The sequence below is a fragment of the Leuciscus leuciscus genome (assembly GCF_965113295.1).
Source record: "Leuciscus leuciscus genome assembly, chromosome: 22".
Taxonomy (NCBI): Eukaryota; Metazoa; Chordata; class Actinopteri; order Cypriniformes; family Leuciscidae; genus Leuciscus; species Leuciscus leuciscus.
In genome coordinates, this window is record NC_138746.1 from 15329963 (window position 1) to 15357954 (window position 27992).

The 27992-nt window shown below is 37.3% G+C and overlaps 2 protein-coding genes across 3 annotated transcripts; one reads left to right on the forward strand and one right to left on the reverse strand.

Moving 5' to 3' along the window:
- The first annotated feature begins 628 nt into the window (after positions 1-628).
- On the forward strand, positions 629-4895 carry cgasa (cyclic GMP-AMP synthase a). Its single transcript, XM_082154827.1, has 5 exons — positions 629-1568; positions 2235-2454; positions 3799-4062; positions 4157-4256; positions 4461-4895. The coding sequence occupies exons 1-5, from the start codon at positions 759-761 to the stop codon at positions 4798-4800; spliced, it is 1734 nt and encodes a 577-aa protein (XP_082010953.1). The 5' UTR covers positions 629-758; the 3' UTR covers positions 4801-4895.
- ddx43 (DEAD (Asp-Glu-Ala-Asp) box polypeptide 43) lies at positions 4891-27989 on the reverse strand. 2 transcript variants are annotated; one of them, XM_082154813.1, is made up of 17 exons: positions 27279-27989; positions 26857-26912; positions 23790-23916; positions 23531-23677; positions 21597-21678; positions 18332-18488; positions 18100-18218; positions 13852-13962; positions 13604-13745; positions 13357-13457; positions 12841-12928; positions 12591-12718; positions 11175-11284; positions 10705-10843; positions 10508-10595; positions 5336-5490; positions 4891-5186 (listed from the first exon to the last, which is right to left on the reverse strand). In XM_082154813.1, the coding sequence occupies exons 1-16, from the start codon at positions 27619-27621 to the stop codon at positions 5347-5349; spliced, it is 2082 nt and encodes a 693-aa protein (XP_082010939.1). In that variant the 5' UTR covers positions 27622-27989; the 3' UTR covers positions 4891-5186; positions 5336-5346. The 2 variants fall into 2 exon arrangements, with proteins under 2 accessions (XP_082010939.1, XP_082010938.1); XM_082154812.1 differs by having other exon boundaries at positions 4891-5490.
- Positions 27990-27992: the final 3 nt, after the last annotated feature.

A 27992-nucleotide genomic window follows, 5' to 3' on the forward strand; every position in this document is an offset into this window, starting at 1 on the left:
TAGACACTAAATAAAGTTGACTAAGTCCATAAAATAAACTAAGAATAGATCATATTTTGCTTTCCCATCGTTTCTTCTTTAACCACAAGATGTCGCAACTGATCCGTTTATAATTTGATTCATTACCAAGTCATTTAGTAAAACAGGACGGGTTTACACTACAGTCAGTAGTAATTATTTTATCAGTCTATATAGCTGGACTAATTTACAGTTTAAGAAATATTATCCAAGATTTAAAAATAATTTACCACGGCTGAATTACTGTGGTGCTTTAATATAGGAGTAAGATTTCAATTGTAGGCTAATGCCAGTTACTGTGACCGCATACTGGAAACTTTGTGTGCACTTTTTACGTTATTGAACAATATATCAGTCTTTCTGGGCAATAATGGTGAAATGACCACCAATGCAGGGCATTGTAAATGGTAACATTTAAAAATGTCAAACCTTTTTTTGGTCAACACAGATATTGTAATTAATGAACAGTCCTTCTGACAAAGTTCTATACATTTTTGTACGGGTCTGTACATTTTGGCTACTTAACACGAGCCACGACGAAAACACTTATAATTAGCCAACAATATGGCCTAGATAACGTCACATAAATACGTAATAACACAGAGGAAGTGAGATATTTCTTTTTCTTCTAAACTGGCATAGTACCACCTGCATCCTGACGTCATAGTTCTAAGCAACTTTAAACCTTCCTTTAATGCAAAACTGCGCGCGTCGCCTTCGGCATCGGCACACCTGCAATCATGAGCAGCCAGAGAGGACAACGCACGACAAGTCCTGACCAACACAAAGCTCCAGCAAAAGCGAACAGGAAGAAGAGTAAAGAGGAAAGAGACCACCAAACTAGTGACATAAAGGAGAAATCTACGGAACGCGCCAAGGACGACGGCGCACCAAAACGGGAAAGCGGAAAGCGACAGAGTAAAAAGGAGAAAGATCCTCGTGATTGTAAAAGTGAGGACAAACCTCGTGAAACCCCGACACCAAAAGCATTTAGTAGAGGCACCGGAAGCATTAATAGACAGAGTACAAAGCGAGAACTTTCAAAAAGAGTTAGTCAGTCTCTGGAGATCTCCGAGAGCAAGTCCGAAGAGAAACCCAGTGCGGCATGTAGACGATCCTCTGTTCCTAATAAAGCTGGCGAGAATGACAGACAAGACAGTGCAAAAAGCAAACCTCAGCAGACTGCCAAGAGCAAGTCGGGTGAAAAAACAGCACCAACACGACAGAATAAAAAGCAGAGAGACCCTTCAAAACTTGGCAGAAAAGAATCTCTGGAGAGCTCCGAAAGCAAACCACAAGACCGTTCTGACCGCAAAAAGAAAAGCGCAGAAAAAACAACTGCAATGAGAGGACTCAGCGTCGATGACACACTGGGAAAGGTTCTTAAAGCAACTATTGACAAATTAAAGATCAAGAAGTTCGAGCGGTCCAATGCATCCAGTTGTGTTAATGACATCACGGATAAAGTCATTGCACACCTTAAACAAAACACGACCTGGTGTACAGATATCGAGCGTTTACGAACGGGAAGTTATTATGAAAATGTTAAAGTAAGTGTTGCACTGTGACATATCCACCTTATGATTAGGAGAGCGATCAATTGGCCTGTTGGAATTTTGGAATGAATGTGCAAGTGTGTAAAAGGCATTACTCTATTAGTTAATAACAGAGCCTGTTTCTACAAATATGAATAAGACAGATGGCATATGCCTGTATTAGCCTAATATATTATGAATTACAGGACATACAAACTCATTCATTTACATGAGAGCATGTCCAAAAACGGTAAGACTTGGTCACATTAGATACAGGCATTTGTGAAAGTTCTAGAGTTTTGGGCCTGTTTTTATATTGCACACCGGTGTGTTATTATCAAGGATATGATTTATAACTACCAGGTTGATTCATTTATTGTTAAAGAGTATAATAAGAAGATAATTCCAGAAGAATTATATGCATAGTCGGATAACACATGCAGGATGGAATATTACAATAGCATTGCAGTTGTTTTACAGGCAAGATGTAAAAATAGCCTATATTCTAGAATATGTGCATGTAAATATGGTGATGGAATGTCTCTTTAAGAATAAGTATATGCCCTCAAAGGCAACTGTTACTGATTACATGGCCATGAGACTTCTAATCAATGGGATCCATGGCAAAAATGTTTACAGTTCAAAACAACCAACATCAGCTTTAACTTTGTTACATTTTAGATTTGTGAACCAGATGAATTTGATGTTATGCTGACTATTCCTGTGGAGAGAGTGGATTTAGAGCAGTTCGATAAGGCTGGCGCATTTTACAGTGTTGCACTGAAACGACATCCGACACATCCTCTGGACATATTCCTAAATGAAGACAAGACCATTCAGGCCAGCAAAATGCTAAGTGAATTCAGAGATGCCGTTAAGGAGGCTGTGGAGAAACTGAAATGTAGGTACAATCTAGATTTATTTATTACCTGTTGTTACACACACACACGGGCGCGCATTAAACGGTTTTATTGCACACCTTCCAGCCAATCAGAATCAAGTATTCAGACAGATCATGGTGTGCCTATACACAACCCAACAAGTTGAGGCAACTCCAACCATTTGAGGGAACAGAGTTCTGTTAACTTATTTCACTTAAATCCACAAAATATTAAATTAAACTATTTTTTATTAAATTAAACTATACATCTGTGCGTTTCCATCCGGCGTTTAAGTGAATTTTAAGACATTACAATCTTAAAATGCTATAATTCATTTAAGTGCTATTAAACCGTTCATGGGAGATAAGACGCAGAAAAAGAACACGCATCAGGTGCGTGTCTGTGAACCGGCTCTCTGTGAACAAACTCCCGAAACGCGCGCACAGAACGCAGCTTCACTGCTGGAGTGGCACGAGTTCTCTTTCGCGCTTGAGGGGACAAAAAAAAAACAAAATTATGCCAAAATTCCCGTTTTGTCGAGTATCCTCCGTCCTATAAGCATAGTCTTAAATGAACAAAGAGTTGTGTGTCAGACTCAGGTCTTAAGTCATTAATGTTCATCAAAGATCAGAATAGAGAAAATGACTCACTGCTTTTCATTGACTAGTAATTGCTATAATTAATGGCTAAAGTTGAGGTGGGGAAAAATCCCTGTATAAGAGACATCAGTAGGCTATTGGTTTCAGTAATACTGGCCTTCATTCATAGTGCTTAGTAAAAAGAAGCCATTAAACAAATATTTAAAATATATTGTCTTTGTTGTTTCTACATTATTTCGGAGATTAAATGTGAAAGTATTACAACATAAAAATGTGCAAATATTTCAATGTTAGGTGCAATTAATATATAATAACACTGTAACATTCCCATACTATCAAATAGTCCTTGCAGCCCTAGAAATAGTCCTTTTAAAAATACAAAAGAGAAACAGAAATATTAATAAATGTAATATTTAATCTTAAGTAATGTGACGAAAGAAAAAAAAGTGGGGGGAAAAAAGTATACATTTGTGTAAAGAACATTTTAATGTTGAAATGTTGCTATTTTCAAAACTATATGGTATGTTTAAAGTGAATCAGCAAATGGTTACTTGTGATTTACATCAAACCAACTGCAGAGATCCACCCTCTGCATTTAATTCAGCCCCTGGAAAAACATTTCACCAAGAACACCTTGCTTTAACTGAGATATCCCAGCAATCTCTCTTATCCCCTACATCCTTCCCACCAGCTCCAAACTAAAAGGCTACAACCATTGTATTGCTTTTTGGTAATCTTTGTATGTATATTTTTTGCATTCTATAGACAAAACTGTGATACAGCGAAAGAAGGCAAGGTGCCCTGCAGTGACACTGGAAGTAACAGAAAATGGAAAGACAATTTCCATTGACTTCGTTCTTGGTCTTAAGGTTCGCAGTGCAAGCTGGCCAGCCTTTACAAAAGATGGCTTCAAAATAGACAACTGGCTTGGTAAAAAGGAAAAAGCTGAAATGAAGCGTCAACCATTCTACTTGGTGCCTAAATATGTGGGGAAAGGAGATGCAGAGCATGATGGAGTTGTTGCAAAAGGTATACTGCTTATTGTTATCAGTAATTTACTTTGTGTTTTATAAGTATATGAGCTAAGCTACTGCAGCCAAACAAAATGTTGTTTTCTACACAGATGCATGGCGAATCTCTTTTTCACATGTTGAAAAAGAAATTCTGCAAAGGCACGGCCACTCCAAGACATGCTGCGAGGCCGTTGGAGAGAAATGTTGCCGGTAACTATTCTGTGTTTCGATGTATTTGAAATTTAATTGCATACAACAAACCAATTTTAGTTTTGGTGCATAAATTCTCTGCTTTTGATAGTTCTTCATTGCTTGCATGAAAATACTGGTCTGTAAATCCATGATATTTTTTTAAACAAGCTCTTCAAGCACTAAAAATGAACGGATTAATTTAACTTTTGTCCACTTCTACAGGAAGGAGTGTCTAAAGCTTCTGAAGTATCTTCTTCAACAGCTCAAAGAGGATGACTCCAAATCCAATAAAATGTCCAACTTCTGCTCCTATCATGCAAAGACCACCCTGCTCCACGCTTGCGCTAAAAGGGGAAATGACAGCGAGTGGGCATACAGTCAGCTGGCCGACTGCTTCCAGCAGCTTTTGGGAGACTTTGTCGAACACCTAAGAGATCGTCATCTCCCTAACTTTTTCGTTCCATCCCATAACCTCCTAGATCAAGCCACTCAGAGTAATTGTGATTTCCTGGCCAAAGCAATTGAAAGTCAACGCAATAATAACTTTCCTATATTCAGTTAATTCTTATTTTCTTTTAGTTGCATTTATGTATGATTTGTTTTTTTCCTCTTGATAGTCATCTGTAGTTTAATTCAATAAACATCTTCCAAATAGTTTTACAGGCTTTTATTTGATACACATTCAACTGAACAAGAAGTTTACATCATCTAAAGTTAGGGGCATTTTACCTCACATCAACGTAGATAACAATAATAAATGTTACTGAACAAAAAAAAACAAAAAATCCCATTAAAGAAATACATCATGCATATAAAATGAATCCGTGTTTCCTCAAACATAACAAAACTTAAATGGTCAATTACAAGTACTTCACAAGCCTCTCTACAAATGAGAGGATTAACACTTTAAAAGTATATGAATTAACTCAAGTGAGTACAGTCATCAACCTGAAAAACAGCATTAAATGATCAATATTACTACTGGCACAAGATACAAATGCTTAAAAAGTACACATTTGGTTATGAAACATCTGGTGAATGCTGAAAAAATTCATTTATGATGTGATTAAGAAAGCAAGATAAAAATATTAGCCAACCTTTCAAGAGATCAGAACCTCCGGTCTGAGCCTCCTCTGAAACGACCTCTCTGACCACCTCCTCCTCCTCCTCTGCCTCTGGGCGCAAACATTTCTTTCTCCTTCTGGTGTTTTTCATAACGCTCAGCCATCAGTACCAGTTCTTCTGGTATATCCTGAAGAAAGGAACAATACTCTCCTTTATCCAGATTCTCCATTAGGACGTTGTGTACATATACAGTATAAAACACACACTAAAGAATCTCATGGAATAAGGTATTCTCTTTCTATATTTACACATACATGGCTTTTACTGAAAGTCAATTTGGTTCAAGTATTTTTCCTAGCAGAAGGTTGTGGTGAGGCAATGAAAGGTTGTTTGGCTAGATGATGAAAATTGTTTAACCGATAGAGATCAACACCTGATCAGGTGGTCTTCAAAAACAAACAAAAAAAAAAATCCTTTAGCTAATGCAGGGAGCATTTTAGTAAAATCCCAACTGAGCATTTGAGTAACAAATCTTCTAATTTAAACCTTGCAATGAAGGCAGATTTTAGTCTAACAGATGTTTTGCCATATTAGTGATGGATTTAAAAATTATTGAGAGAAAACCCAAACATCTGGACACACTGAGCCAATGTTCCCTCGCATTTCTCTTCTTACGGAGCAAAACTGGCGGAAATATTTTCCCACCTGAGCAAAACATTCTTTATACCAGATAAACGGTAGGTAAACACACAAAATTAAATGATTTTTTATTGGTTGTGAATTTACAATATTTGTTTTCAAACTTTTTAAATGGCAAGGAGCCCTAAATCCCCTTGTGAGATCAATTCTTTATTAGGCTTATAACATAATAAAATAAAATATAAAAACTAATTTAAGTATTTAAAGTGATATAATATCATTGTTATATTTATATAAAGACTTTAAATTGATCTAATAGCTAAATATTTTCAAGAAAAGTGATTGTGAACTCTTTTATAGTCATCTAAACATCCCTGAAACTATAATCTTTATAAAAAAAAAATAAAAAAAACGTTCTTTATTTTACGTTCTAAATATACGTCCATTCTTTCTTCACGGCATCAGAAGAGCGCAGTTTAGAGGGAACATTGCACTGAGCCCAACAATGAAAAATGCTAATATTAAATTGTTTGAAAATGTATTAATTATAATGCAAGGATGCAACGATATGGTCGATATTAGATAGTGATGCACCGATGTGAAAATTGTTGCCGATACCGATAACCGATATTAAAGCTGAAGTCGGCAAGTCTGGCAGATTGAGTCGACTTTTGAAATTTTGAATGTTTACAACTGTCATGCCCCTCCCCCACTACCAGCGAGCACCCTCCCATCGAGTTCGTGCTCGTCAGTGCGTGCACCATGTTTTCTGTGAACGCGTCCGTCTCTTCAGCATCGATCAACACCATGGACTCAGAGGTAGGCTGCCCTGGCTAATCTACCCATAGATAGCAATAACCGAGGAATTGGAAGCTTGTTAGTAGATTTTCTCTCCGCCATCACGCGTCCTACAATCCAACACCCCTGCGAACTTCAGGCGTGTGCATGTGATATTAACGTGCACGACTCAGCGCGAGGGGGGAGTGGGATCTGTGGCGTGTGCACGACCTGTGATTGACAGTCAGATCTCACACCCCCCAGTGCTGATTGGACCCGATGATCCGGGAGCGGTGGATTTTTGCAAAACAAATAACACGCTCCAGGTGGAGTTAGAAGCTCGGGTTTTTTTCTAAAACCACTTTATTTATGTTGTTCTGTCGGATTATAGTGTCGATTTCACTGAATATGATCAAAAAAAATGTTGCCGACGGCAGCTTTAATATTGTTGTTATGGCCGGTACCGATATTTACCGATGCCGATATCTCTGTATAGAAAACACATTTTTATGATAATCAAATAAAGAGCTATTTTCCAAAACACTTTTTTTTTTACTTTAAAAAGGAATGATATTGGGCACCTTTACCTGTGTGCAAAATATGTCATCAGATTTTCAGAAGAAAAAAATGTATATTTATATAAAAATTAATTTTTATAAAGGATAGTGTGTCCTGAATTCCTGGGGACGACACACATGCATTATATTGCATTGCATATAAAGTGTGCTGGTCAACTTGTCTAAAATTAAGAAACCCCTAGAAAACAATATAATAAAATAAAAAAAAAACATAGGAACATTGTGTACAATTAAGATAGGCTACTTAATTTATTATTCCAATATCCAAATATGATACTAAATACCACAGGGAAAAGGGCTTCTATTTGTGATGTGCTGTCTTTGCGTTTGAACATTGCACATTTTAAACAGGACACGCATTAACTGAATAAATGTTAGCCAATATTTATAGAAAACAGTTGACAATGAATAGACGAGTCCAATAATAGCACAACAAATCACTTATTCTAAAAATAATATCAAGTATAAGTTATCTCGTATAAGTTATCTAATGAGGGCTGTGTTAACAGTAAAACGTCCGTCATTTAACGAATTTTAAAAACACAGATGGATAATACAAAATGCTTTCTGACATTTTGACAGAAAAAAAACAAAAAACAAGCAAGAACAAAATTTAAACTTAGCCCGTCAATTTTCATTTTACAATTATCTTCTCTCTCTGTGTGTGCACGTCCGTGTTTGTGAGAGAGAGCTCGCGCAGCAATGATACAACGGTACTTTTTAATCCATAAGTAACGAACGCGCTAGTTTTCATACAAAATAAATATGTAACATAATTAGGTAGGCTACTTTAGTTATTATTAACACAATAACGTAACACATGAAGGCTACGTTTCTCAACACTGAGAATGAATAAATAAACGCCTGTTTCACCAGACTCACGCTTATCAGTAATCCACAAATCACACGTGCTGTCACTTTTGGGAAAAATCAAATTGAACGGGTATCAAATATCAAGCAATGTATTCGAATATCTACGAGTCAAAAAACGATCAGTCAAAAAATGCATCATGAAGAGGAAAAAAAATATAGCCTATAAGTCGCATTTATTTAGAAATGTATTTCACACACAAAAAAAAAACGTTACAGACGTGAGCGCTCTGAATGCAGCCCTAAAAGACTGCTTTAAAACTCACAGAGACCCTCAAACAGAAGGCACAAATTCTTTCTTTTCTGTCTTTAAATTTAATTTCGTTTTGTATAAATTTTATCTTAATTTTGATCAATGGTTCATCAACCAATTACCCTGATTTAATAAATAAGTAGTAAATATAGTAGAAAATATTTAATCACGACACGGAGGCACCGGCGCGTGAACCTGGAGCTCGTCTCATAAATGAACCGAAACTCAGCGTATAAGGTAGCCTACTTGCCTCAAAGACCTGAGACGTATATAGAATATATATACAGAGCAATTCAAAACGAAAGAAAACAGACTGTTCTCTGCTTATGTCATCCGTATGAAATGTGCATTTCTCTCAGGCGTGTTCACTACTGCAAAGATGACGATCTTCACACGTCAAATACACAGGAATGATTATCGGCCTGTTCACATCGGCCCTATTTTGACATCGGAACGATACCGATGTGTAAAAAAAATGACCATATCGGCGGCCGATATATCGTGCATCACTAAAATTAGATCAATCCATATTTATGAGAATGAATAATATAAATAAATAAACCAACCCCTGGAGAAATCTACAGATTTTAAATGACACCAAATATGTACAGTGAAAAATAAATTTTTTCAAAAGGCAGAAAATGTGAATAATGTTTGACAATTTATTATCTTAAATATACTGGACTATTTCACTTAGGGATGGGGCCGATCCGATCCAGTATCGGTATCGGGACCGATACCAGCGTAATTCACGTATCGGATTTTCCCGATCCAACCTGCGGAGATATCCGATATCCTTGAGTCATGTCTGCGCTTTAACGTTGTCTGCTGAAATGACTCCAAAAGTGATTCCCGCCGGCTAGTCTGCTAGCTGGCTGCAAACTGCGGAATGGATTTCCTGAACGGAGGCGCGGCTCAATGAGACACAGAGTTATGAGACACGCCACCGCTCAGGAAATCCATTCCGCAGTTTGCGGCCGCTGTGTGGAAATTCTTCACACTGGAAACACCGCAGAGCAAGACAGCAAAATGCAATGTTTGCAAAGCCGTAATTCAGAGCTCGTTGAAGCTCCCTCGCGTCGTACAACACAACGAATGCAATCAAACATTTAAAAAAGCACCACGTTACTGTGCGTTCACACCAAACGCGAATAGCGCGTCAAATTCGCGTCTGCCGCGTCTAGTTGGACGCTTGAATATTTTGAATCCATTCGCGCGCCCAGAGCGAAATTGACGCTCGTAAAAAGCAAAAGTTTGAAGCGAAATTGACGCGCGTCTGAGGCGAAATCCGCTTGTCTGTTTGCACATGGCTGATGTTGATCGAGCATTCATCGAGAGAGTTACAGCATCGGAGCGAAGATCACCCTTTAGATAGTGTGTGAGTGTGTAAGATGTTTACACTTGCACTTTTCTTATATTTCAAGACTCAAGTATTTGACATTTTGGGAATGTAATAAATATTGACATGACCTACAGTTGCATATTTGTTTTCAGAATGGGATTTTTCCTGTTAACAGGATTTACTGTTTTTCTGACTTCCTTTTCTGACCTTATACTTACCATACATGCATAAATATGTAGGCCTACATATCATACTTGCCTGTTGAGAGGAGTTTATTTCAGCATCATATAAAATAAACAATAATGATAATAATAATATTAAAGCAAACACAGCTCTGGTATCGGAATAGTATCGGTATCGGCCGATATCCAAATTCAGGTATCGGGATCGGATCGGAAGTGAAAAAATGTGGATCGGTGCATCCCTAATTTCACTTATTGGGCAGATTCTGAAGTCCCTTTTATAGTGATATGATCATAATATACTGTGCATTCCAAGTACAATTTTTTTTTTTTTATATTTTGTCTACATACAGAGAGGAATGTGTCCCAATGACTATAAAAGGTGAACTAAAAAGGTCTCAGACATTTCGGCACATCCCTATTTCATATCATATGCCTGCAACTTACATTCTTACAAACACTATCTTCTGTGAGAACTGAAGCTTCTGATTTGATTTGCATTCTTCACATAGCAGAGTGTCATAAACATAATGAAAGGAGTGGATGCCTGCAGGTTTGTTTACCTGACCAGATCTCTCCAGGATGGTGATCAACTCGGAAGCTACTCTCCAGTCATCTCTTGTTACCAGGGTTACAGAGGCACCGGACCTCCTGAATAAAGACATGAACTCGTTTACATAAAGAGCCTGAACGGTTGCATTCTTATTACAATTCTCATTGTTTCTATCATTTCAGTCACACCCATCCCTGTTTGACTCACCCTGCACGACCCGTTCTCCCGATGCGGTGCACATACTCCTCCACATTCCGAGGGAAGTCATAGTTGAAAACATGTGTGATGTCATGAACGTCTAGCCCCCGGGAGGCCAGGTCAGTCGCCACCAGAATCCGCACACGACCTTTTACATCGCCCACGGACAGGTAGAGAGCAATCTCAGAGATCAATTTTAGTTAAATCTTTAAGGTCCAGGTACAATCACTGACTGCAGCGAAAGTTGTCATTTTGCTTAATAAGGTATGCATTTTCTGTGTGGACTAGTGGTACAAAAAATTGCAAACAGTCAGTTTGAGTAGACTGACAACAACATTATTGACTCAACTAAAGGAGTGAGTTTGAGACTACATGTTTGTTTAAACAAGGAAGATGGCGTCAGCATTTTAACAATTCTGGAGCTATTACAGAAATTACCCACTTCACTTTTTCTATTTACTGCTTATCAACATACATACCATCTCTAAAGTCCTGCAGTGCCTCTTCTCTGTCGCATTGCTCTCGGTCTCCATGCAGAGACTGAACCGTTAAACCCTGCAGACACATGTCACTGGAGAGGTCATCGGCTCTACACAGCAGCAGGAAAGAGAAATCACTGTGAGAATCGGATTTCTCAGATGGTTTTGCTTCAGGATTTTACTTCGGAATCAACAGTTTGGCCTACAATTTTGATCATACTCTCGCAGGCCATTAATTCTCCATAAAAAAAACTAATTGTGGTCATTGTTTCTCCTTGTTGCAAGTAAAGTCTTAGGCTCAATCCCAATTCACCCCTTGCCCCTACCCCTTGGCCCTACCCCTCCGTTTTGCGCGTTCCCGTGAAGGGGTAGGGTTGTCTCGATTCTCTTTTGGTTGGAGGGGTAGGGCCAGATAGCCCTTGAAACGAAGATTTTTCGGGACCACACTTCAAACGAAGGGGTATGAGAAATGTACCTGCATACACCGGCTAATCATTTTCTTTATGTCACATCCAATCTTGTGTTCATATTTACGGTCATGTTCTTCAAAGAAACGGTTGCAAAAACAATAAAATAAAAAAACAAACATAAAAAAACCCCGCTAAAGTTTGTTAACAATATGACGCGTGTAAAAAGCAAAAGTTTGAAGCGAAGTGGACGCACGCGCGAATGAGGTGAATTCGCGTCCACCGTGCTAAACGCCTCATTCGTTTCAAGGGGCAAGGGTAAGGGGTAGGCGAAGGGGTATAAAATAGAATTGGGATTGAGCCTTAATGTGGTCAGGCTTGTACTTTTACCTGGCAGAGTTTTTTTCATGGTTTGAGGATAACCGATCCCATAAACAGCAACTCTAGAATAGAAATAACCTTTGCTGCTATAAAAACAAACCAATAAACCATCTACAACGCAAGCAGGCATGGGGCTCTTGCAGTACTGGATCCAATAGCAGATCTGTTCTGGGTGAGATTAAGCAAGCACTTAATCATATTGTCAGGCTAAAAGTGTTATAAGGAATCTGTTTCAAACTGAGTATTTGGTTCTAATATTTGCACAACTTTTAAAATGAATTACCTCAAGCTGCCCACTGTACTGGGGTGTGGAAGAACAAAACCTATGGCTATTAAAGCATGCGACAGGAAGAATTTAATAACCACATACTAAACGGCCACTCCCTCTGACAACGGAGAAATGCCAAGTTTCATTTTCAGAAAAGAGAAGCATTTCCCCACAATCACACATTTCTAGAGCACACATGAGCTGATGGGTACTGACTGATGGTCACGTCAAGTGTTCAACACAAATTATATTATGCAATACCATTTCAGGAGAACTGTGTGTTAACAGAGTGTGCTTGCAGAAACTCCTCCCATTTCCTGGAATCGAATCAGGGTTTAAGTTTCGTTCTGAGAAACTCACTTTATTTTTTTCCCAACAAATATTAGGACTTTGTCTTGAGGCTCCATTCGGTGGATGAAGTCAAAAACATAGTCTTTTTTTTCTTCCTCCTGCACGAACAGCACTGTCTGCTGAACAGTGTTCACCGCCTGAGGGAGACAGATGCAGAAGGGGAATTAACTGGGGACTTTTAATAAGGCGGACAAACAGAAAAGATATATTTGACCTAGTATATGGGCATTACCCATTATAACTGTAACTGTTCACTCACTGCTAAATCTAGGGTGCCCACATAAACCATCATGGGGTCTTTCAGGTAGGATTTGGCCAGCCGCCTGACACCTGTTGGCCAGGTGGCACTGCAGTAGAAATAGAGAAAAGTACATTCAATTAATGCAGCAAAAGAGTAATCATCCTATTGTCCAAACTTCATGATAATAAAGCATTCGAACTCGCTCAACTTCCATAGCAATGAACTAAAAACGCTCGCTCTGCTCCGTGCCAGCGAATTAGCACCAATTCAGGGGCGGCAATTACTTGAATGGTGGGTTCATTATTATTCTTAATGAAAAACACAACAAGAAAAATGTGTGTGCGGCTGAACACTGGGTAACACCAACTATCACAGCAAGCCTAATTTAAAGGCTAATTTACACTGCAACGTCATCAATTACCATTTGTAGGGTCGTGAAATATCTGGGAAGTGATGTACTTTAATCTGGTAAATGTCGCTGTTGAAAATAATGTTTTCAGAATAAAAAAAAAAATATATATTAAAAAAAATCACCTAGTCATTAAAGTTTGTCTGTCAGGTCGAATATCCAGAATGATTTTCATGATTTGAGGTTCAAAGCCCATATCCAACATTCTGTCAGCCTCATCCAGTACCTGAAACAAGAGGTAAAACAAAAGACATCAATGTATCCAAAATTAATTCAAACCTAATTTTTTAATTGCTTTTTAAATGCTCACAAAAATAATGCATAAAAACACATCCATTACAGTCCAAGTATGCACTTTTGCCATTTACTTACCAGATAGGTGATTGAGCGCAAGTTGATGAGCTCGTTCATCTGCAGATCGTGTAATCGTCCTGGTGTGGCAATGACTATGTCCACACCACTGGTCACTATTTTAATCTGGGCCTTTCGGTCACCTCCTCCATAGATACAGATGCTACCGTAATGAAAGGGATTTTTATCAAACAGACAAAGCAGGACACTGGAGGAATTCATAAATGGTATGTTTTGCATAAAATTTTGAGAACTTATGGTTTCAGCACCTTTTAAACCCTTTGTAGCTGTATTTGTTGCACTCGGCTTCAATCTGGAGGGCCAGCTCACGAGTGGGAGTCAAAACCAACATGCCGGGGCCATCTCTTCTGTCCCTGCGCCTACAATAAATATGTACAGTTGGTACTCAACCAGAATAATACTTTTACCGCCACGGGAACGGCAAAATTGGGTGTGTGTATTTGCTGCCTTTTATCACTAAGAGGCGCTATAATCACAGACTTTGAAAAGTGTCCGTTTATTCTCTCTATTGCTAATCTGCTGCGGCTCCTTGAAAACTGGCCAGCAGATAAATTCAAGTGAAACATAGTTAAACAAATTCATAATCCCAATACTGAAATTACAGTACAAATTTAGAATTGAAACAAATGTAGGCTTCTATTATTGCATCAAATTTAAGCAAAGTAGGCTAACGTTAACACTGCCTTTCTAGCTATAGAAAAACTGGGCACACAATGCATGTAAAGGTTATGTGTCTTATACTTTTACTAGTAGGCCTAGATTTATGAACTGAAACATAAGTGAAATAAATTCACCTAAATGATCGTAAAATTAAAACATTGTCAGGACTTGCTAACTGATGTTAGTCGGCAGCATTTGTGTTTTAGGATTAAGAATTAAATAGGCTTACAATAGGTTGTTATGATTAGCATAATTTTCTTTAATAAATGATGAAAACATTTCACCAAACATTGCAAAAGAAAAATGTCACATCAATGAGGCTTGAATTGCGCAAGCATAAGAGGTTAAGCTCATGCTCATAAGACAGCGTTCAGACGATAGCTGTGTGGTCAACGCTACAACATGAGCCTCGTGGGGCTTCAACCGGTCTTAGTTCGAATCTCAGCTCTAGCTACCATCTTCATAATTTTGTTACTAGTTTAATATGCTATTTGTCAAAAATAACAACTTCTGAAATGTTTATTTATTGATTCGAAACACTTTTCGGAGCTTTGTTATTCATTGTCTGTCATTTTTATTAATAGGCGTTTAGATGATAACATTGTAGCCTACATGCTGTTAACCGATGTTGGCCGGCAGCGTTTATGTTTTACTGTTCTTGATGCTTAAAATAGGTAACAGATTATTAAAGTCAAGCATTTTGTTTAATTAATAATGGCACATTACAACATAAATTTGCTACATTCCAGAAGAGCCTCTGTTGCGCTGCATAGACGACAAAACCCGAAGGTGCTGTTGAAGGCAGATTTTCGATTATCAGCCGATCGCACCAGAAAATGAAGATGAAGCTTGTCTTTAATCTGCTAAATTATTGTTTTGTGAATCATTCACAAAATTGATACGATTGACAGTGATACCCGGCCATAGCAACGAAATACATTTTTCAAAACAGATTTTTCCATACATTGAACAAATCAGAAAAAAAGACAGATTTTGTTGACTTGGCTACAAAAAAATAACAGACTAACTAAATAGTATATAATAAAAATAACAGACTAACTAAATAGTAAATAATAAAAATAATTCAGCAAAAGCAGGGATATTTAGACCAAATGGAAAACCATTTATAATAGCCTATGTTTGTTCAGGATTTGAACCCGTGTCATCTAAATTATTGAAACCTAAGTTATACCACTCAACCACGAATTTACTAGAATTCACACGAGAGAGAAGCGCTCTTCATTCATCTCATTCCTCAATAGAATAGTATAATAATCAGCGTCATTGCACCTAATTTATTTTCACTGACTGCGAGATATACCTATAATGGTCTTTTGGTGTATTTTTTGTTTGTTTGTTTTTGCGCTGCTCCCCCGAGGAATAGGCTTCTGTTGCCCACCGACGTCTACAATATGAAATGTAGGCTATTTTGTTGTCTCTATTTTTAACTTTTGATTCAATTTTTCTGTTCTAAAAGTAGGGCTGGGCAATAAAACGATAACGATAATTATCGCAATATAATTTCTCAATAAAACGATATCAAGAGGTCGATAAATGTTCGATAATGTTTATGCGCCAAAAGCGGAACGAAACTCATTTGAAACTCGCGCCACACGGACCATTTATCCAAACGGCTCAAAGTCCAAACGGCAGCGCGAGCTCACTAGAGCAGATGCGTTTACTCTGATCCGTCTCGGTCACGAAATCCAGTGAGAAGCGCTTGAATTCAGTGAAGAACACAAATGTCTCAGTGATTTAAACCAGTTTAAAGGCAGATGAAACAGCGATGACAAACAGGAGAAACACTGTGCGTAACGATACAGTCTGAAGTCTTTTCCGTCTACAAATTCCCATCATTTACCATGGATTTACTGTAACGTTAGCCTAGTAATATTAACTGCACCATGAAATTGTGATACATATTGAATTGTATTATATTATTAATGTAGACAATGTATTAAAGGACTAATGGAATATAATTACAGTATTTAATAATGATGTATTTAGGCTCCTGTTTTTCATACAAATACCATAGAAACCATAAAGTTACATTTTGCCATGATAGTGAGGTGCTACAGGGTATGCCTGGTTTCATCTGTGGTTGTCATGATCTAAATGCATGATACTGGATGACCAATGGTTAAGTTTAATAAAACTTAAACAGTCAGAATATTACATTTTACCCCAAAAAAATTAGCACATGCAGAAACTAAGAAATTGTCCAATAAACCGCTCTGGTTTCTACAACTTTCACTTAGGAGCAATAATCTGCCTTTAAACTTGAAAGAAATAAAGATTTGACTTTTATCGTGATAATTATCGATATTGACTGATATAAAAAAATTTGCGTGATTTTTTTTCTGCCCATATCGCCCAGCCCTATCTAAAAGTTTGTTTTATTCTGTTTAAAATGTACTCTTTTACACATAAAATTTTTGCTTTTGTTAAATTTAACTAATTCTGTTGTAGTCTAATAAGTATATATATATATATATATATATATATATATAAATAATATATATATATATATATATATATATATATATATATATATATATATATATATATAAAAATCTTGTTCTAAAAGTTTGTTCTATTCTGTTTTTTGTTTTGTTTTTACATTATGTATTCAGTCTCATTCTTGTTGAAATAATGAAAAAAGTTTTTTACAAGACCTTGTGCTGTGTTCTTTTTAAAATAAACAGATAGCCTACAAACAGAGATACATTATAGTTCACTGTTTGTTCAAATAATAGTCTATATTTATGTATCGTTTGTTTAACAACATTAACCAATTTTTTATTTAATACAATTATTACTTAAAGGGATAGTTCACTTTGAAATTAAATTTTGGTATGTTTTAGCTTACCTCAAGGGCATCCAAGATGTAGGTGTCTTTTTTCCGCAGTAGTTTCAATTGATATTTTTAGGTCAAACCGTTCTTGTCTGTCAGTCATATAATGCAGGTCGATGGTCACTTGTCTCAAACAGCCTGCACAGAGTCCAAATTAAAACAATTCCCCGTCGTCCAAATTAAACAATTCCCCATCGTAAGTACACATTGATGGCCTAAGACACGAAACGAGCGGTTTGTGTGAGAAAACGAACAGTTTTTATATCGTTTTTACCTCTTGAACTCAGCCACGTCCAAGTGATCTGAGAGCGCGGGCGGGTATAGATATATACAATAGATGTCGCCTTGGCTACGGTTTCGCAGTAGCCAAGGCGACATCTAGTGTATATATCTAAATTGTTTTAATTTGGACTCTGTGCATGCTGTTTGAGACAAGTGACCATCGACCTGCATTATATGACTGACAGACAAGAACGGTTTAACCTAAAAATATCAAAATTGAAACTACTGCGGAAAAAGACACCTACATCTTGGATGCCCTGGAGGTAAGCTAAAACATACCAAAATTAAATTTCAAAGTGAACTATCCCTTTAATAACATGCAGTTTCAACTCCACCAAATCTTAGGTTGTTTCATTATTGTACAGCAAATGTCAATAGCTCTTTTTTTATTTTTCATGTTTGTTGTAAGCTTATTTGGAAATTACCATAGTTGTAGTATTTCATCCTTACTGTTAATTGACATCTTGTTTTTTAAAATGTCCCATTGCGCCAATTGGCGGTCATTTCGCGAACGACTTTGAAATGCGACTGGTGACTTTGCAGCAGCTAGCGCAGCGGTAATAGAAATTCTGGTTGACTACCAACTGTATACCAATCAGATTGAGTAAGGTTAAGGAATGTACACGAGTATAAACAAATAAATTATATTTGTTAACAAAAAGGTGAAAAGTGGAGCACTGATACTCTTGTACAGACTTACACAGGTTGCTCATCCATATGAATAAAGCCAGGAAGCAGGTAGGCCAAAGTTTTGCCTGTTCCTGTCTGGGCTATTCCAATCAGATCAATTCCTTTCAGGACGACTGGCCAGGCTTGTGACTGAACCACGAGACAAAACAACCAGGATTACATTCATCCCGACATGTCAAGCTTTACATCCAGTGAAAAAACAATATGTTATAAACAAACAAATGAGATAGCCATTTCTTCACCTGAATGGGAGTTGGCTTTTGAAATCCCACTCGGACAATGTTTTCCATTATTCCAGGATAGTGAGCAAAGGCCTCGTCAAATGTGCACACTGGATTGGGAATGGTTCTTTTCTCCTCGTCTTTCAAATCATCCACAAAGATGTTGTTGTTCTCCTTTCTTTTAGAGTAAAGAAAAGTAGAAGTACAAAAACAATACAAACATGCAGAGTGTTGCAATAATGCCATCTCAATTAGTTTTAGATGTTTCTGATTTGTGTCAAAGAAATGAAATTGAATTCATTATCTTTTTTGCAAAAAGTGATTTCTAACTTATGCTATAATGCAGCCTTTCAAGGGCGTCTCAATCACAAAATAAGCCAAACCAACTAAAAACAAGATATTTCATATTTTAATTCACCCCCTTAACAATTGTTTGATTCCTTTTAACAGGGTTCTTGCAGGTTTCAGCAAGTCAAATTTAAGACCTTTTTAAGACATTTTACGACCATAAAGTTTGAAATTTAAGACCTACCAAAAAAAAAATTCAAATCAAAGAATTCATTTTATTTCAATGAATTAAGTAATTGAAAAAACATTCATTTAATTTACAGATAAAACAATCACATTAGTAACCTTCCACACCCAACAACGTGTGTCAGAATCAGATATATTATTTTTTTATAGAAAATTGTACTATGCATATTATACTGTAAAAAACACAATTAGTTGATTTTAGTTGATCATAGTTGATCATAACTAGAGATGAAATGGCATGAACATTTCATTTCAATGATTATAGTGACAAAAATGACCATGGTGATCACAGAATCCTGTTCAAAAAGTACTAATACTACACAATGTCGAAAACCAGCAAATAACAAATAAAATTTGCATCAATATGCACTTTTTGTTTACATAAACATTAAAATAATACCATTAAAAATGATAGCCAGATTTTAAAAGTGTCTTGCAACATGTTATATACTAACATGTACAAGTTCAAATAAAGTTTAGACAAAAAAGTTGTTTTTATAAAAAGATAAACCTCACATATTTCAGACTTTAAATAATTTTTTATAAAAAGATAAATTACTGACATTTACAATGCACTTTAGCTTATCTTTTATTATTAATAGTAAAATTCGGTCGGATTTTCCCGTGGCGTCTGTCGTTGCAATGCAACCATGCACTGCGCTCTCCACAATGCATGAAAACAGAAGGATGCGGCAGCAAAAAATCCAATCCAATCAATTTATATATATATATATATATATATATATATATATATATATATATATAGTGCTTTTTAAATGTTAAATTCATCAATCTGGTGCAAATTAAAGAAAAATTATTTTAGTTACAGTGTCTGTCTACATTAATACTACATAATAATAGTTACAATATTAATCCCATGATAGTAATAGCCATATATTTTAAAACAAATGCACTGAAAAATAAAGGAAACTTTCATAATTAGTTTTGTACTAATTTCTATACTTGAAAGAGTATATTTCTATACTTCACATTAAAGGTGTGATTGGGCTAGCCCAGTGTCAATCAAGAAAAGAACCAAATGGGCCGCGGATCTACGTGTTACATGGGGTGTCAGAAAAAAAAAAACCTAACGCTGACTTTTTATTGACCAATGCATTACACACTAATTACGCACTAACCCAGCGCCGCCAATTAAGTAAAACAAAACGAATGGGCCGCCGATGTACGAGTTTTATGGGCCGTTAAGACAAAAAACGAAACAAAAAAGTATGAGATGTATCGGCCCAAAAAGCACGTCGGCCCACCGGGAATCTCCCGGTAGTCCCGATGGCATGGCATTAGCCTACATGCCTGGACACAAAACAAAATCCTACCTGTAGCCTTTCACCATCCACTTATTTAGCTGCTGTTGCATCAATTGACATGCCATCTCCTTTCCTCTCTTTCTTTTTCTATGTTTAGCCCCCGACAGCTTTTTTGCATTATCCATCTTTTTCGACGACAACTCACTACTCGTTCCTGCTCGCTCAGCGCTCACGGCGCCCGCGCCCGCTCGCGATATTATCCCGCCCACTTCTATGTCAAAATTAAAAATAATGACATTGGCAACATCGCTGTCTGTATCTGACAGGACAGTTAACATTGTAAGCTAACTTAACTCAGGCTTGCTTTCCGACGTGCGGTTCTTTGTTTGGCAGTGTGTCATCAGACTCGCGGTGTTAAAGACTTTGAAAACAATTCTGCCCTACTCTGACTCGGATTGGCTGTCAGGTTTCTGCATTAGGAATGATGATTGGTTTTTTAAAGCTGCTAAGTTTAGGGTAACTATAGAGATATAGCGGGTAAATGCTGGCCACGACCACTATTTTTTATCTCGCTGCGCCTGGAAAAAAACGAGTGCGTCGCTTCAATTATGAGCGCGCGCGCGCCTACATTTGAACGAACTTGAGCGCGCAAAAGATGTGATATGTGAACGGCCTGTTGGCGAGACCTTTTTTAGACCTGACTAAATAAAATTTAAGACCACGGATCAAAATCTGGCTGTTTTTAAGACATTTTAAGGCCTTAAATTTAAAGTTCAGAATTTTAGACTTTTTAAGACCCCGCGGGAACCCTGTTTTAAGAACCAAGAAAACCAGGATATATTGTTAGCCTAATTTTAAAAAGTACAGTTTCTAGATCTGGAAACTTTATGTAAAATAATAAAAAACCTTAAAATGCATCAAGCATTTTTATAAAGAAAATATATTTTACTAGTAATTGACCAAATAGAATTACAAGCAAAACCTATATTTTTTAATCTTTGTCCTTAAAGAGTCATGTAAATTCATCTAAATTCAAAAGAAAAAAGTGTAGGAACACTGGAAACTTCTGGAATTCAACTGTTTTAATTTTAATTATTTATATTTATTTTTTCAGAAACTAAGAGTGCAAAACTATGGCTAGAGGGCCTTTGAATATTTTTTTTTTGACAATGGAGGGTTTTGGAGGTAAAGGTTGAGAACCGCAGCTACATGGCTTCTTTTTAGATTTAGTATTAAGAGTCTATAAGAGGAAAAACAACACGTCAAACAACAAACAAAAGACATTGTACTTAGCTAAATGTATCATTACGGAATGATACACTGTTTTTCTCACCTAAAACATTAAAATAATAAAACATCATAATTAGGATAACATCCTGGAATGCCACAATATATTTATCTCAGATCCTTCAGAAGGTTTATCATCAACAGATAAATGCCGCCATCTGTGGGCTAATGTGAAGAAAGCAAGTTCAGACAACTCTCACCTCCAGATTTGGACTTCTTCTGCACTACGAGCAGCCACTGATTTTGCTTCAATATAGAAATCCTTCTTTAGAGTGGGAAGATCTGAAGAAAGCAAAATGATTGTTGAATCAGTTATAGTACTTATTAGGGTTGGGTACTGAAACCGGGCACCGATATGGAACCGGTACCCAAGTAACCGGACCGAATCAAAACGCAGATTTCAGTGCCACTTAAATGCCTCAGCTGTCGGTTGAAATATTTCCCTCTGGTTCTCCGAAACGGATGTAAGAAACATCACCGCATGTGATTGCTGGTTAACCGCTAGTACGATCATTCACACTGGTGTGCTTAATGTTCAGATCGCGTGATCATCAACTTCTAAATTCAAATCTGCGTTTGCATGTTGGCTGGCGCTGAGCCAGAGAGAGCTCAGCGTTGTTATATAGCCTATCACAACTATTCAGTGTTTTCAACCACATAAGGTTTATTTTAGGTTTCAGACATTTAAATACACATAAGTACTAGCAAAACAACATTTATAGTTGGTAAAATATAACGCAACCAATCACTGTTCGTTTTGTTCCACGTAATGTTTGGTGTGAAAATGTTAAGTCGATGTCCATACATAACAGACCGGCTTTACATTTATATCTAATAAATTATTCATTCAGGGACGTTGTGCAAGTTTACTGCAAGAATAGAGCCGTGAACCTCACGTACTTTTGAAAATCCAGCATTCAGTTGATCCTGATGAACGCTCATTGCCACAGTTGTAAATGATGGCGTTCTTCCACAAGGGGTTTCGCGTCATGGCAATTAATGTGATGCATTCAAAAATAACGCTCACCTTGTGCAAGACATGCAGTAAGTCAGGAGAGGTGTCGTATTTGGCCAGAGAAGACAAAAAATGTGAAAAGAATTGCTGAAATTTAAAGCTGGTTTGTAGCATACCGAATACAGACTACTTTGCTGTTATTAGTACTGTAGTGTTTTTTAGTGTTAAATTATTTAATTTGGGTTAGGTGGCTTAGGTTTTATTATGAATTTGTTATGTAAATTTGTTGTGTTTTGTATTTAGACTATTTACATATTTAGCCTACTCTACAATTTGAATATAATATAAATTAATTATTTTTATTTTATTTGATCAATAAAAAAGCCGTTATTAAATGTAATTCACCATCGTTTTGAGGCTCTCTTCTTTTTTTAAGCATCGGTTCAGGCACCAGTACCGTTTTAAAAGTATCGATTTGACAACGGTATCGAAAAAAAAAATATATATATAGGCCTAGTTTCACAGAGAGGGCTTAAATTAGGTCAGAATTATACTTTAGTTCAATTAGGAAATTGAAGTAGCTTTTAGGAAATTTAAGTAGCTTTTATAACCATGCCATAGAAAGAAAAAGAAAAGAAAAACACTACTGGTGCGCATTAAGACAAAACAATGGCATGGAATATAGATATTCATGATTCTGAAGCTGAAAATACAGAATTATTTTAGACAAATATGCTTGCACTCTGTCACTGACTGGATATATTTAAAATAATGGAGGCCACTTTTTACTGGTAACAAGACATTTGGCATTATCAGGACCCACAAATATTCCCCCATTGCATTATTATACATTATATTCAACATTATATATAGTAGTTTAATGTAGTACTGACACCAAAACTCTGAAAACTTAAGATTTTTTTTCTCACACAGAAATTTTTATTTTGGGTGAACGATACACAATATATATTGTCACTATCCACAATACATATTGTTGCATTTTTGTATTCCGATATATTGTGACATAATATATCGTTACACCCCCACTAGTTTACATTTTAAAGTGTGCACATAAGTGTAATCATAATGGTTTGGGACAACACGAGGGAGAGTAAATGATGAAAGAACTAATCTGAAGTAATGATCACATTATCTAGACTAGAGCTTCTAGAGACTCACCTTGCCATTTAATAGCTTCATATTTGTCACGGTTTTCTCTAAGTGCAGTCCAGTCAATAGGTGCAGGAGTTGAGGCATCTGCAGACACTGCTCGTACAGCAGAAGTTGGCCAGCATGAGTCATTCTGATATCCTGCATTGCTATTTCCTGGAGATTCAAATGTAAATGTTAAACCTAAAATATCAGTAATTAACACAGTAATAATAATTTTTTTAAAAGCACAGATTCTTGTAGCTTAGGGAATTCCATGCTCTCCAACCATTGCGGCAGCCAGGACCTCTGACAGAGTTTCCATGAACCAGATCTTCAATCATGTCTTTGGCTTTGAGCTGAGCCTCACTGCTTCCAAATATAAGCACATCAGCTTCATAGTCACCACGGTTTATCTGCCAATCATACATAATTCAGTGCCATGTGTAAATTTGAAATGATTGGAATAGTTTACTTGCATATGAAAATAGTCATGATTGTCATTGCATGTTGTTATAAACCCATATACCCAAATTCACAAAAAAAGTTAATTTTCAAAGACGACATACAGGGTTCCCACCGCTAGGGCTGTGACGGTGGCAGTTTTTTAACACCGCGGTAGTAATGGACCCAAATACCGGCGGTGTTGCGGTTGTTGGGTGGGGGGTGTTTTGAAATAAATAAATTAAACAAAAACAAAGAAACAACAAACTAAAGCCTGTAAAGCATTGAAATAAATATCAGTAAATACTGGTAACTTACATAATATAATAAAGTTGAATCTATTTAAAAAAAAAAAAAAATTAAGAAAAAGTTTCGGTTAATATTTCCACACAAAGGCGCGTGATATAGCCTACCGCTCTGCGCATTGAGAGGGATGTGGGACACAAGCAGGAAAGAGACCATCATGTTTTCTACTTGTAAAAGGTATGAAGAGCGAATTTTATCTTCTACAAGGGCAAGGCATTTAGGCTGTTTGCGCGCTGCCAGAGAAAGCCAAACTAAAATCACCCGCGGTTGTGAAACGCGCTTTACAAAATGAACTTGACGCTTCTTACCAATTATCATGTCTAACAAGCACAAACTGTGTTAAAAAGAATTTGACTTATAAGTAAAAATGTAGGCTATCTGTCCTACAGCGTTTTTTCTACTTTAACACAGTAAAGAATACGAAAATAATCGACCTAAAAGCGAACAAAGGAAGAAACGTTTATAACGCGTCTTTGGGTGAGACGCGAGTGAAGATATGGGAAAAGAAAAAAGAGATTCATTCCATGCAGGGATGAGTCACGATTTTTGAATATTCGATTAGTTGATTTAATTATAGAATATCTAATGTTCTAATGTCTGTTGTGCGATCATTCTCTAAAATAAAATCTCCATGTTCTGGTGCTGATGCAGTGGTGATGCGTAACCGGAGGGTGACGCTGCCAATAACGCACATAACAGCTGTCACAAAGAACTGGCAAAAGTAATGATTATGAACGTGTCAAAGATAGCAAGGAGACATTTGAATTGTTTATTAATAAAGTGTTTTTTTTTGTGTGTGTCAGTGTCGGGCTGCAAAGATGAAGTTGACGATGCTCACTCTTTGCAGTGAACGCGCCTAGAGAGAAATGCACACTTCATACGGAATACACAAGCATATGCTAGTCGGTTTATTTTCGTTTTGAATTGTTTTGTTTAAAAGTATATAATTCAAGCTTTCTATAAGAATAACTAATGGAATATTTTTAAATTCGCTAATAATCGGGTGACCAGATCGCAAACCAGAATTCAAAGCCGACAAAGCTTATGTTTATGGGCTCACGTAGGCTACAACTCTCTCATTCGTCATGAATTTAAACTTTTCCATGGCTGCGATATTACATTTAATTGCTAACCTATTATTTATTTTGTAAACAAAGCTTTGTGTGTCATAATATTAATGTTAAACAGCATTCATATACAAACATTTTTTTTAGGCGAACTACCGCCGGTACTACTCAGCCACCGCGGTGGCGCTTTACAACCGCGGTGGTGCGGTTGTCAAGTTTACCGGCACAGCCCTACCCACCGCCTTGGTTAACTTCAAATTCAAGGCCCTTTCAAGGGTTAGGTTAACCCTAACCTTCCAGGTCCAATACCCTCCAAATCAAGGTTACAAGCAAGGTTACATTTTTTGCATTTATTTTTGGCCATATGACAGATCTGATATTCTATTTGTCGTATTTTGAGACAAAACAGGAAAATAGTAAAATGTTGGCGTAATTTTGTCACTTATTGGGAGCAGTATGCTAGCTAGAGCCGTTTACCTCCAGTCTTTGTGCTAAGCTAGGCTAGCGGTGGGTGCGTCAGACAGAGTTACGGCACGCACGGAGATGAAAAGGGACTTATGGACTTATCTAATGGCGCTTTTCCACGACACAGTACCAGCTCGCCTCGGCTCGATTCGACTCGCCTTTGTTTGGTTTTCCACTGTGTAATAGTTGTACCTGTACCTGCTTCCAGGTACTTTTTTTCATATCACCTCTGGCGAGGTTCTGGCGAGCTGAGGCGATACTAAAATGTGACGTGAAAACACGGCAGACTGCTGATTGGTCAGAGAGAATCGTCACTATTCACTGCGTCATCATTGCACGCGCCAGACGGAGTATCCTGAATAAAAACAGCAAAAACAAAAACATCCAAAAACAGCATACACTCGATTTCCTCCATTGTCCTGTGTGTGTGGGTAGCGGGTGTGTGTCGTGTAGAAGATTAAGTCACAGCAGTTTCCTGCGGCGTCGCTATATGACGACAAGGTACTATTGTGGAGGTACTATCTGCAATGGAAAGCGGAGCGAAAAGCGAGCTGAGCTGGTACTGGTAATGGAAAAGCACCATAACTCTGGGGGATACTGTGAATAAGCTAAAGTCAGCGTGTTCCTTTAACTCTTTCACTGCCAGTGTTTATTATGAAGTTGCCAGTCACCTCCAGCATTTTTTATAAAAATAAAATAAAAAATAGAACAGTTTTATCAACACTTAAAGGTGGCTAAGTTTAATAAAAAAAGCAACATTTTGAACAAAAAGATGAGAAAATCATGTTGTTGTTTTTTTTCAAAGACTATAATGTGCATAAGCAATGCTTTGGTCGCTTGTTTCTACTACTTTTTTTCCTGTGTTTTGCTCTTAGCTGCGAAGATTTTCTACTCTTTTAGAAGTTGATTAATAGCGTTCTCTATAGTATTACAGCGAAAACACGAAAAGTCAATGACGGGGAAGCGATGTCTCATTGATGACGCAGAAAATTCCGTCAATGGCGGGGAAAGAGTTAAGCTCTAGTGTACAGGCTCTTATGAGCTTTCCAAATAGCAATAGTGTATTTAACTTGCCTTTATCGATGCTCCACTGCTCTCTTCAAGCTCCCGAATTTTCGCACCACCTCGACCTGGGCAAACAGACAGAGAGACAATCACACAGCAGTGAAGAAAGTCCAACCAACTTCCGCGAATCGGTTCTTTCGAACAGTTTCAAAGACCAGGTTGAAAAACCGATTCAGTCAGTTCGATCGGCCAGATCCTCGGTTCGCTACGAATTCACTCATCGGTTGTCGGATCACTACGGATTTGGGGAAAGGTTCTCTGTCCTTGAGAATCGCTCGGGCCGAATACGTCGCATAATTGAACAAATCGATTTTCTGATTAGTTTTAATCGATTCATTGAAAATAACCTGATTAGAACGCTAGAGAATCGGCCATTTTGAAAAACTACAGCATGCCTAACGTAAAATGTTCCTCAGACACCTGTGTCTTACCTATTATTCTTCCCACCAAAGAGTTTTCCACATGCAGAGTTACGGCTGTTGAACCTGATCTGTCTCCATTACCACGGCATTCTGTAGGTCCAGTCCTGGAACGACTGTAACTGCTGTTTTTGCCGGCAGCACCATCACAGATATTTGATTCAAAGTCTCGGGTTCTACGGTTTGTCCACTGCTCGCCCTCTCCACCAAACTTCGCGCCGACCCTCGTGGTTTCTCGGCTTCGCGCGCCTCTTGGAGACGGAGGCCTCGATGACTTAACGGGCACGGTTTGAACGAGTGACGGCTTTGAAATCGCCACACCACCCGCATCGTACTCATCTTCCCAGTCCGACATTTAAAACAAACATATAAGACCACAAGTTTGAATACGCGACGCTTCCCTTCCGAAGGACCCCAAGACAGTCACTGATCAGAAACCTCGATCAATATCCGCTCACGTGATCTCAAATGGCAACCATGGCAACTGTAATTTACGGTAGTTACTGCTGTGAAAAAAGACCGAATTAATATGGGATAATGAGAAAGCTTTAATAATATTTCTGTATATCTTGTTTATTTATTGACAGTGGCAACTAATATCAAATGACCAGTTTTAAAAAAAATTGTAACAGAGGTATTTTGGTGGATGACTTTGTTTACGTTATGCTGTCTATTTTGATCAAATTATTTATAGAAAATATAATTAAAGGCCTCATACTAATTGAT

Bases quoted from the DNA above. Each gene is read 5' to 3' on its own strand.
- ddx43 (XM_082154813.1), bottom strand. From the start codon at position 27,621: ATGTCGGACTGGGAAGATGAGTACGATGCGGGTGGTGTGGCGATTTCA. The intron at 12,929-13,356 runs GTGATTTTTTTT...TTTCTACTGCAG, and splicing joins AGACAAACTTTAATGACTAG to TGCCACCTGGCCAACAGGTG. The intron at 11,285-12,590 runs GTGAGTTTCTCA...GCTGCTGTGTAG, and splicing joins TTTGTTGGGAAAAAAATAAA to AGCCGATGACCTCTCCAGTG.
- cgasa (XM_082154827.1), top strand. From the start codon at position 759: ATGAGCAGCCAGAGAGGACAACGCACGACAAGTCCTGACCAACACAAA. The intron at 1,569-2,234 runs GTAAGTGTTGCA...GTTACATTTTAG, and splicing joins GTTATTATGAAAATGTTAAA to ATTTGTGAACCAGATGAATT. The intron at 4,257-4,460 runs GTAACTATTCTG...CCACTTCTACAG, and splicing joins GTTGGAGAGAAATGTTGCCG to GAAGGAGTGTCTAAAGCTTC.